Consider the following 11,294-nt stretch of genomic DNA (forward strand, 5'->3'; position numbering starts at 1 on the left):
TTTCCCAAATGTGGTAAAGCGCAGTGATATACTGTGAAAGGAAATGATGCAACTGAAGCCTGGCAGCATCTGGTATATACAGTGGGGCAAAACAGTATTTAGTCAGCCACCGATTGTGCAAGTTCCCCCACCTAAAATGATGACAGAGGTCAGTAATTTGCACCAGAGGTACACTTCAACTGTGAGAGACAGAATGTGAAAAAAAAAAATCCATGAATCCACATGGTAGGATTTGTAAAGAATTTATTCGTAAATCAGGGTGGAAAATAAGTATTTGGTCAATAACAAAAATACAACTCAATACTTTGTAACATAACCTTTGTTGGCAATAACAGAGGTCAAACGTTTACTATAGGTCTTTACCAGGTTTGCACACACAGTAGCTGGTATTTTGGCCCATTCCTCCATGCAGATCTTCTCGAGAGCAGTGATGTTTTGGGGCTGTCGCCGAGCAACACGGACTTTCAACTCCCGCCACAGATTTTCTATGGGGTTGAGGTCTGGAGACTGGCTAGGCCACTCCAGGACTTTCAAATGCTTCTTACGGAGCCACTCCTTTGTTGCCCGGGCGGTGTGTTTTGGATCATTGTCATGTTGGAAGACCCAGCCTCGTTTCATCTTCAAAGTTCTCACTGATGGAAGGAGGTTTTGGCTCAAAATCTCACGATACATGGCCCCATTCATTCTGTCCTTAACACGGATCAGTCGTCCTGTCCCCTTGGCAGAAAAACAGCCCCATAGCATGATGTTTCCACCCCCATGCTTCACAGTAGGTATGGTGTTCTTGGGATGCAACTCAGTATTCTTCTTCCTCCAAACACGACGAGTTGAGTTTATACCAAAAAGTTCTACTTTGGTTTCATCTGACCACATGACATTCTCCCAATCCTCTGCTGTATCATCCATGTGCTCTCTGGCAAACTTCAGACGGGCCTGGACATGCACTGGCTTCAGCAGCGGAACACGTCTGGCACTGCGGGATTTGATTCCCTGCCGTTGTAGTGTGTTACTGATGGTGACCTTTGTTACTTTGGTCCCAGCTCTCTGCAGGTCATTCACCAGGTCCCCCCGTGTGGTTCTGGGATCTTTGCTCACCGTTCTCATGATCATTTTGACCCCACGGGATGAGATCTTGCGTGGAGCCCCAGATCGAGGGAGATTATCAGTGGTCTTGTATGTCTTCCATTTTCTGATGATTGCTCCCACAGTTGATTTTTTCACACCAAGCTGCTTGCCTATTGTAGATTCACTCTTCCCAGTCTGGTGCAGGTCTACAATACTTTTCCTGGTGTCCTTCGAAAGCTCTTTGGTCTTGGCCATGGCGGAGTTTGGAGTCTGACTGTTTGAGGCTGTGGACAGGTGTCTTTTATACAGATGATGAGTTCAAACAGGTGCCATTCATACAGGTAACGAGTGGGGGACAGAAAAGCTTCTTACAGAAGACGTTACAGGTCTGTGAGAGCCAGAGATTTTCCTTGTTTGAGGTGACCAAATACTTATTTTCCACCCTGATTTACAAATAAATTCTTTACAAATCCTACCATGTGGATTCATGGATTTTTCTTTCACATTCTGTCTCTCACAGTTGAAGTGTACCTCTGGTGCAAATTACTGACCTCTGTCATCATTTTAAGTGGAGGAATTTGCACAATCGGTGGCTGACTAAATACTTTTTTGCCCCACTGTATGAAGCTTTGGTCATTTGGATAAACTGGCCTAGAGGGACAGACCACTGTGTATTATGTAAAGCCCCACAGCACAATGAGCATATAATAAACCTCACAAGTCTATTTTTGGGTTTCAAAACTTTCAAAATGAAATGTTCTGAATGCTGTGATAAAACAGTTTCTGTTTAAATAAATTATTTCAGTGTAAAACTGGGACTGTGTGACACCTCAGTTGTCTGAGGTGATCCTGACGGATCAGAACTAACTGATAATTAAGGACAGTCAAGTTTTATCATATGAACAACAGTATGTTACCTGAAAGTATTCAAACACTGTATTACGAATTCTTGTCTCTGTGGGAAAGTTGCATTCACTATATGTGTTTAGGGGTTTTCGTGGCTGCAGTGAGTGATGCTGCAAGCAGTGTTTTAAGAGAGAGATAGAAATAAAATGGTCTTCTTGTTTGGATTTTGCAAGTCCACAAGACCTCAAGTCAGTAAGAGAAAAGCACCCTCTGCAGTACAGCCCATGCAGCAGTCCATTGTCCATAGCACAATCCATTTTCACACAGGAATACACCATAACACAAATATTTTTTATACACATGCTGTATGTCTCTTACTGGATATTTAAGTATCGTTTTGTTTTTAATGGGCATATGGAAGCATGGTTATTTTCATATTTCCATAAAATGTTAACCTCTCTGATAGTTTTTTTTTATTTTTTATTTTTACATTGAATACTGAAAATTCTTGATAATACATCTATCTCTGCCTGGCATGCCCCCCCCCCCCCCCCCATAATATTGGTATATGTTTAACACACACAAAATATACATTTATCAAACTGGTTTGTGTGACATTTCAAGCGCTCTTTGGGGCCCCCTTCTGGTGTTGGAATCCCATTTGCAATTCATTTGCTCGGATTAATAAGGTGCTCCACACTCTTCTTCACTCTGCAACCCATTTGGTTCTCCACCCGTTCCACCACACACTGCTCTGCTTAGCTATGGCTCAATGCGACCCTGCAGTACTTTTTAACCTTTTATCGTTATATATTTAACTGGAGCTTTGCAAAAGGTTGTCAACAGCCAAAGAAGAGCTTTGAATTTCCTTTGAGAAGCCTGGAGAACTGTTAATGACAACAGCTTATAGAAATCACAAAACAAGACTGCCTAAGAGAGTTCAGGCAGAAAAAAAGTGGTCATATCCATCCAAATATTGACATTCTGGCTTGTTAGACTTGTACAAACTCAATTTATGCCTTAGACTGTATTAGCATGTATGTGTGTATGTTTTTTCTATTTTCCATAGCAAAATGTAAAGAAATGCAGGTTGGCTCAAGGCTTTTGCACAATACGGGATATATTTGTGGTGGAAAATGGACATTTGTATTACTACATAATTGCTTTGCTTATATTATGTGGAGTAGAAGCAAAAATATTTAAAAATAAGTCATATATTTTACTTTCAAAGACATGCTCAAGCCTGCTGAAGCCTCGATTAAGCTTTAAGGGATTTTTCCAAAGCCAACAATTATTAATTTAATATAAAAAAAAATAAATTTTGACCAGTTGGATGCACTTCCACAACTCTACCACTTTTGAAGCCATGTGTTGCCGATATATTTTAAATAATGTAAGAACAGAACCATCTTTGCTCACCCTCCCCTCCCCCCAAAAACGCTCCAGATTCGATAACAACAGCGCCCTCTGGTGGCCGGCGGGCGGGGTTACAGGACTCTAAGACGAGACAAAGATGGATCTGACGTTCAGTCCGCCGCTTCACAAGCAGAGACATCAATTTGTCGTCGATTTTGTCAAGAGGAACAAACCTAAAAAGGTCGCTAATGTCTTCGTGAAAAATACATTTTTTAAAACTTTAGCTTAAAAGCAAGAATTTCGTTTAGCGACGTTTGACTACACCAAAGCTAATTATGTTAGCAAACATTTTCACCAAACCAATTAAGTTAGCTACTATAGTGCATAATAAACTACGTTGCCTTGGCTTTTCTTAACGCTTTGGGTTCACTGTATTTACAATTTCTTATTAAATTTCTTTAACCGAGAGTCTGCCCTGTGCCTTTGTCCAGGTGGTGGACTTGGGCTGCGGTGAGTGTACCCTCCTCAAAATGCTCAAGTTTCACCACGAAATTGAACTTCTGGTTGGAGTGGACGTGAACGGTGCCAAAGTCAAGAAAAGGATGTATGTATGTATGTATGTCTGTTCACGCAAATGGTGAGAGTTAAGATTAGACTGCGGGGTTAAAGTAATTTAAAGTGTATTCTTTGGCGAATCTTGTGCATCAGTGCACCAACATATATTCCTCTTAACATGTTAACGGAGACAACAGGTCTGTCTAGGCTATGTCGAGATTTTTCATTTCGTTTTATAAAATAATCCCGTCCACACTTAAACTCAAAAATGAAGGAAAACGCTGCTATGAACATGCCAAAGCAACAGGTGGCGATATATTCCTAACAGTGTAGAAATGTTGGCCAATCAGAAGTCTAGAAGCCTAGGTGGGAAATAGTAAACAAGGATGGGGCATAGAAGCAGAACCGAGTCGTATGTGTGGAGGGACAGTAACTGTGTGTATATGTAAGCATTTAACCACTGCAGAGTACAATTAACAGTATTATAGAAATTCATTTCACCGAAACGTCTGTGAAGGTTCTCAGTCATCCAGGTCATCGTTGTCAAAGGAGCTTGCGAAGAAAAGCGTCTGGACTTCTTTAAGTTGCTTGAAGACGTTTCACCTCTAATCCGAGAAGCTTCTTCAGTTCTAAGGTCAAATGGTGGAGAGTCCCAGATATAAACCTAGTGGGAGTAACCCCCCACAGAGGGACAAAAGGACCCCCTGATGATCCTCTAATCGCCTGAGCCAAGGTGTGAAACTGGGCGTGGGTCCCAATCAGCCAGAGTTTCGGGTGTGTTCATTGTGAAACCTGGCCCCACCTTAGACTCAGCAGTCCATCTGCATCTTAAGGATAAAGGACACTCTTTCGAGGATGCCAATGTTCACATTTTGGACAGAGAGGACAGATGGTTTGAAAGAGGAGTGAAAGCCATCTATGTCCACTGTGAGCGACCATCTTTGAACAGAGGCGGGGGTTTACGACACCAACTCTCTGCCATCTATAATCCAGTTTTGAGATCCCTTCCCAGACGCCTTAACGCCCACTCACATCCTGGGCCATCTGACCTCAGGAATTCGCATGATAAGGTGGGGCCAGGTTTCACAATGAACATACCCGAAACTCTGGCTGATTGGGACCCACGCCCAGTTTCACACCTTGGCTCAGGCGATTAGAGGATCATCAGGGGGTCCTTTTGTCCCTCTGTGGGGGGTCACTCCCACTAGGTTATATCTGGGACTCTCCACCATTTGACCTTAGAACTGAAGAAGCTTCTCGGATGAGAGGTGAAACGTCTTCAAGCAACTTAAAGAAGTCCAGACGCTTTTCTTTGCAAGCTCCTTTGACTATTTCACCGAAACAATAACGTGGCGCACATTGTGACGTCAAAAAGGCGCACATCTTTGACGCTGCATTTTCTCCGTTTTTCTTGTCCACACATAAATGCAAAAACGGAGTTTTCAAAAATATCCACCCTGGCCGGAGTTTTTAAAAATCTCCATTTTCAGTGACCGAAAACGCTGTTTACGTGTGGACGCAAGGTGCAAACGCATAGAAAAATCTGCGTTTTCAAAAATACCCGGGTACGTGTGGACGTAGCCTAGACCTTTGCAAAAAAATTTGACTGAAACGACTTTATGAGATCACTAAAATATTTCTGTAGAGTAAATATCCTTAGAGTGGGTATTTAATTTGGTAAAATTTGTTATCACAAACTACAAGATGAAGGTTTGATCGACGTTTTTGAGGCTTTGGATGTCTTCAGGCCTGTGAGTCAGCTGCTTTCAAAGAGTCCTGTTGGTTATATCGTAACATTGCTGATTTTCACAAATCCCCACCTCTTGCATTTGTCTTAAATAAAATGATAAGTACATAGTGTAAAACTAACACTGAAACTAATAAAAACCAAACAAAAGCTAAACATTTTTAAATGATAAAAACTCGACTTGTACAGGGAGTGCAGAATTATTAGGCAAGTTGTATTTTTGAGGAATAATGTTATTATTGAACAACAACCATGTTCTCAATGAACCCAAAAAACTCATTAATATCAAAGCTGAATGTTTTTGGAAGTAGTTGTTAGTTTTAGCTATTTTAGGGGGATATCTGTGTGTGCAGGTGACTATTACTGTGCACAATTATTAGGCAACTTAACAAAAAACAAATATATACCCATTTCAATTATTTATTTTTACCAGTGAAACCAATATAACATCTCCACATTCACAAATATACATTTCTGACATTCAAAAACAAAACAAAAACAAATCAGCGACCAATATAGCCACCTTTCTTTGCAAAGACACTCAAAAGCCTGTCATCCATGGATTCTGTCAGTGTTTTGATCTGTTCACCATCAACATTGCGTGCAGCAGCAACCACAGCCTCCCAGACACTGTTCAGAGAGGTGTACTGTTTTCCCTCCTCGTAAATCTCACATTTGATGATGGACCACAGGTTCTCAATGGGGTTCAGATCAGGTGAACAAGGAGGCCATGTCATTAGTTTTACTTCTTTTATACCCTTTCTTGCCAGCCACGCTGTGGAGTACTTGGACGCGTGTGATGGAGCATTGTCCTGCATGAAAATCATGTTTTTCTTGAAGGATGCAGACTTCTTCCTGTACCACTGCTTGAAGAAGGTGTCTTCCAGAAACTGGCAGTAGGACTGGGAGTTGAGCTTGACTCCATCCTCAACCCAAAAAGGCCCCACAAGCTCATCTTTGATGATACCAGCCCAAACCAGTACTCCACCTCCACCTTGCTGGCGTCTGAGTCGGACTGGAGCTCTCTGCCCTTTACCAATCCAGCCACGGGCCCATCCATCTGGCCCATCAAGACTCACTCTCATTTCATCAGTCCATAAAACCTTAGAAAAACCAGTCTTGAGATATTTCTTGGCCCAGTCTTGACGTTTCAGCTTGTGTGTCTTGTTCAGTGGTGGTCGTCTTTCAGCCTTTCTTACCTTGGCCATGTCTCTGAGTATTGCACACCTTGTGCTTTTGGGCACTCCAGTGATGTTGCAGCTCTGAAATATGGCCAAACTGGTGGCAAGTGGCATCTTGGCAGCTGCACGCTTGACTTTTCTCAGTTCATGGGCAGTTATTTTGCGCCTTGGTCTTTCCACACGCTTCTTGCGACCCTGTTGACTATTTTGAATGAAACGCTTGATTGTTCGATGATCACGCTTCAGAAGCTTTGCAATTTTGAGACTGCTGCATCCCTCTGCAAGATATCTCACTATCTTTGACTTTTCTGAGCCTGTCAAGTCCTTCTTTTGACCCATTTTGCCAAAGGAAAGGACGTTGCCTAATAATTATGCACACCTGATATAGGGTGTTGATGTCATTAGACCACACCCCTTCTCATTACAGAGATGCACATCACCTAATATGCTTAATTGGTAGTAGGCTTTCGAGCCTATACAGCTTGGAGTAAGACAACATGCATGGAGAGGATGATGTGGACAAAATACTCATTTGCCTAATAATTCTGCACTCCCTGTATAAGAAAATCTTCTCTATTCTGGCCCAGTCAACATTCAGCATTCGCTGACATTGTCTGCTTCCATCTGCTTCCTTTTGACTGAGTCCTCTGGGACCTCAGAACATTTAAAAAACACTAATTAAAGCAGAAATGGAAAACAGTGTGACATCAGTGAGAACAAATCAAGTGACGGTCATAAAGATTGGAATGATTAAAAAAACAACAAAAAAACCCCGCCTCTGAGACGGGAGACCAGTTAAGTTTAACTTTAAAAACTGGTTGAAAGTTAGTAATTTAAAATGATCTTAAAGTCTTGCTCTGATTATTGTCTTCAATAAAGATGAAAGCACCAGGCAGCACAGTAATGTGCAGGCTCTGCTTGAATGTTTCTTTAGGCATGGATTAGCTCCTATATCAACTGACTACCTGGAGCCAAGTTACGATCAGCTGTGCGTTGAGCTGTACCAGGGCTCAGTGACCCAAAAAGACGCCCGCTTCAAAGGATTTGATCTGGTCACCAGTATAGAGCTGTAAGCTGCTGCATTCTCCCCACTCTTTTGCGTTCTGTTCATTATTACAAATGTTTTTTCTTTCTTTGCTTTTATGCTCGTCACTCTGTGCTGCTTCTTGTAACTGTGTTTTCTATCTGTCTGTGTGTGCAGCATTGAGCACCTCACTCCTGCTGATGTGGAGCTCTTCTCTGAGGTGGTATTTGGTTACATGACCCCAAAGATGGTCATCATCAGCACCCCAAACTCTGAGTTCAACATCTTCATGCCTGGAGTGTCCTGTTACAGGCACAGCGACCACAAATTTGAATGGACCAGAGCAGAGTTTAGATCCTGGTACGTTAACTTTTTTTTAGTCATGCAAATAAATTCATCCTGAAACACTGTAGGAACCTATCCCCTACTGAGCATACAACACAAATTTAAACTGCATCCCTTCTCAGGGCTATGAAGGTGTGTTTGGACTACGGCTATGAGGTGGAGTTCACTGGTGTTGGAAAAGCCCCACAGGGCCAACAGGAGGCAGTTGGGTTCTGTACCCAGATCGGTGTGTTTTACCAGCTCGGGGGGAGAGATTGCTGCAAGACGTTGCTCGTCAACGATGCAGAGGATTTGTTTCCATATACATTGGTAAGTATATTTCAATATTAGTACAAATGGAAAAAGCTAATTATTTCTGTAGTACAAACAAAAAGCATTAGTGATAGTGCTGTGGTATTTGTGTTTTCACTAGCATTTCCTGAGCTGCTACTATTGGAATTATGCACTATTAATATTATTAGCTGCTGCAGCTGGTCTTTTTGATTTATGTGATCATCGATTCATACTGCCATCTGGTAAACAGGAAACAGCTGTAACCCATGTCTTCAGTCCTGTCAAGTCTTTTAAGCCTTGTCTCCCATTGTCCTCTAACTTATTTGTCTACTGAAACATCCTCTGTGTTTTCTGGGTCATGCCAGAAGGGAGGGATGGATGGATAGATACATAGATCTTTTTTTTATTTGCATTTTTGATGAAAATGTACATGTGAAAATATTTGATGAATGCACATTAGTTACTTCCTCATCAGTTTTTATTAATTAGTCATTCCAGTGATTTGAATACACCTAGCAAACCAGAGGTAAAAGCAATATTTGATGATGCAGTAGATTGCTTTTAAACTGGTATGAAATGACAGTATTTACCGCCCTCTGCTGGTGGCTGCTTAAAATTGCAAACAGCTGGACATACATGTAACACCAGCGTGATTAATAGTGATTAAGCAAAAATTACATTCTATACCTCTCTAATAATAACTTTGTGGTATTAATCAACAGCATTAGAGCTTTTATCCTGAATATATGCTTCCCCAGGTTTCTGTTTCATACAGGTTTCTGTGATGCTGCCTGCTTCCTTTGACTTTTGACCTGTGCTTTTTCCTCTGCTCTGTCAGCTTTACAGAGTAAACTACCCCAGCCTGTGTGACAACAACATCTTGCGCAGGGTTCTGGTGAGTGAAGTGCTGTACGGGGCAGAAAAACTAAAGAATAGATGGATGGAGGAACAGGCCGACGGGATATGTGATGCAGTTGCACTGTGTCAAACTGAGGGAGGAGGTGAGGAATTCCTGTCAGATGAAGCAGACAGGGTGAAAAGCATTGTTTTATCATCTTATTTAAACACGTTTGTTTAAAATGCACCAAACTGTATACCTACAGCATGTGCAGAGGAGATGAAAGATTTAATGGAATGGAGTGGTGCATCAGACAGTGCTGAAAAACAGGGGTCCTGTACATCATGCAGGTGAGCTTCCTCAGGAGGATGCCAGTATGTGGTATTAAGGAGAGGCAGCATCTCCCAGCGTTTTATTTTATGAGTTTTTCTTTATTGACCTTTTTGTGTGTACTAATAGGATTGTGGCTGTACCACTGGATGTGCTGTGGTCCTGCTGTCCTAAAGTCAGTGTGCTAAGTGGAAGCCTTGGTAATCTCAAACATCTGCTGATGGATGAGCCGAACATTAAACTGAGCCAGGATAGCTCTGCTGTGCTAATAAATCACTGGGAACAAGGTATTGTTTGATTCATTTTCTTTGTGCTTCACTAAACGTTTGAAGTGGTTTTTAGATTGTGTTAATTTTTCTGTGAATATGAATATTTTCTTCATTCGTTGATGTAAGTTTGACTCTAATCATCTCGTGCTGCATAATAATGAATGTAAAAGAGTCTGGCTTAAGTCCAAAATTAAAATCTGATGTTTTTCATCATTGACCTGTCTCATATGCACTGGTGCATATCAGACAATTAGCAAGGCTAATGGAGGCTCAAGTTGATGTGGCACAAATAGAGCCTCAGGTCTTGTGCTGACAAACAACCCTCTGTAAATGAATCTGCTGTCTCAAGCAAATGCGTGTTATGTACCGTACTGTGTGAAAATCCAGAGCCACACCTTATTTCTTTATATTTTACTTCCAAGGAGCCAGACTTTCTTTTACATTTTTAAAGTGGTCTTGAGGAATAGTTCTCCAAGCTTTCTGACGGTCTTTCAAAGTTATTCTTCGGACATTGGCTCCTTTCCCCCCCACTCATTCAAGTTCTGAACTGTGAATCATTCAAGCATCAAAAAGGCACCTAACTCAACACTGGGATGAACCAGTGTTGTCTAATAAAAAGGCACAACAAGACAGCTTGATAAAGAAACTTAAGTTAATAAATTTAATTACAAAAATTGTTATTAATTTGTATCTCTAGGTACTTTATTATTAGCAGTCAGTCACAAAAACATGCCCTCCTCTCATTTTCTGTAGTTAAATCTATGAAAAATGCCAAAGATAACACAAGTTGAAGAATAAAGGTGCCAAATATTGATTTTAAAGCTCAGTAGAAGTCCACAAACTGTATTTACCGTATTTCCATGTATGTTTCTACAGATTTCCCATCTTCCTAGCATAATATAGAGAAAGGAGGGTGGCTCAAAACTTTTGCACTTACTCGATTAAGTCAGAACACACATGTCAAGCCTCGATGAAATAATCCTATGGATGGCCAGAAACTGTTCTCCACCCCTTTGCATAACTCATACTGACTAAAACTTCAATAGTGTCAGCAGTGACAGTATTAAGTGTATTTGTGTGGAAGGGTATTGCAGCCTTCCACACAAATGCAGTACTAAGAGGTTGTGCAGCAGAGATCATCAACTTGTATTCACTGCTCACAAGAATCATTTTAGCCACATTGACCACAGAGTGCTTTGCTCACTTCCCTTTCACAGCTCACATGCATCGTCAGCTAACCATGCAGCTTGTCATTGCAGTTCTTGTGTTCGTTGCATGAATGTTTCTGTGTTTGTGACTGTGACGCTTCATTGGGATTCTCAGACCAGGAAGAAAAGGAAGATGACTACAATTTGGATGACAGTGGGTATCCAGAGGCCAGTCTGCACAGCCACAGTGCTGAGCAAGAGGAAGACTGGGAGGAAAATGATTGATGTGGAGGATGTTTTCCAGGTATATGTCAGTG

At 41.5% G+C, this 11,294-nt stretch overlaps 1 protein-coding gene across 1 annotated transcript; it reads left to right on the forward strand.

Annotated features, from left to right (window-relative positions):
• Positions 1-3,415: 3,415 nt before the first annotated feature.
• Positions 3,416-11,280, forward strand: henmt1 (HEN methyltransferase 1). Its single transcript, XM_080886995.1, has 9 exons — positions 3,416-3,508; positions 3,759-3,871; positions 7,685-7,819; positions 7,952-8,134; positions 8,242-8,428; positions 9,231-9,393; positions 9,496-9,580; positions 9,690-9,847; positions 11,153-11,280. Exons 1-9 carry the CDS (start codon positions 3,425-3,427, stop codon positions 11,260-11,262), a joined length of 1,218 nt encoding a protein of 405 aa, XP_080743121.1. The 5' UTR covers positions 3,416-3,424; the 3' UTR covers positions 11,263-11,280.
• Positions 11,281-11,294: the final 14 nt, after the last annotated feature.

This window comes from Rhamphochromis sp. 'chilingali', assembly GCF_963969265.1.
Source record: "Rhamphochromis sp. 'chilingali' genome assembly, chromosome: 7".
Taxonomy (NCBI): Eukaryota; Metazoa; Chordata; class Actinopteri; order Cichliformes; family Cichlidae; genus Rhamphochromis; species Rhamphochromis sp. 'chilingali'.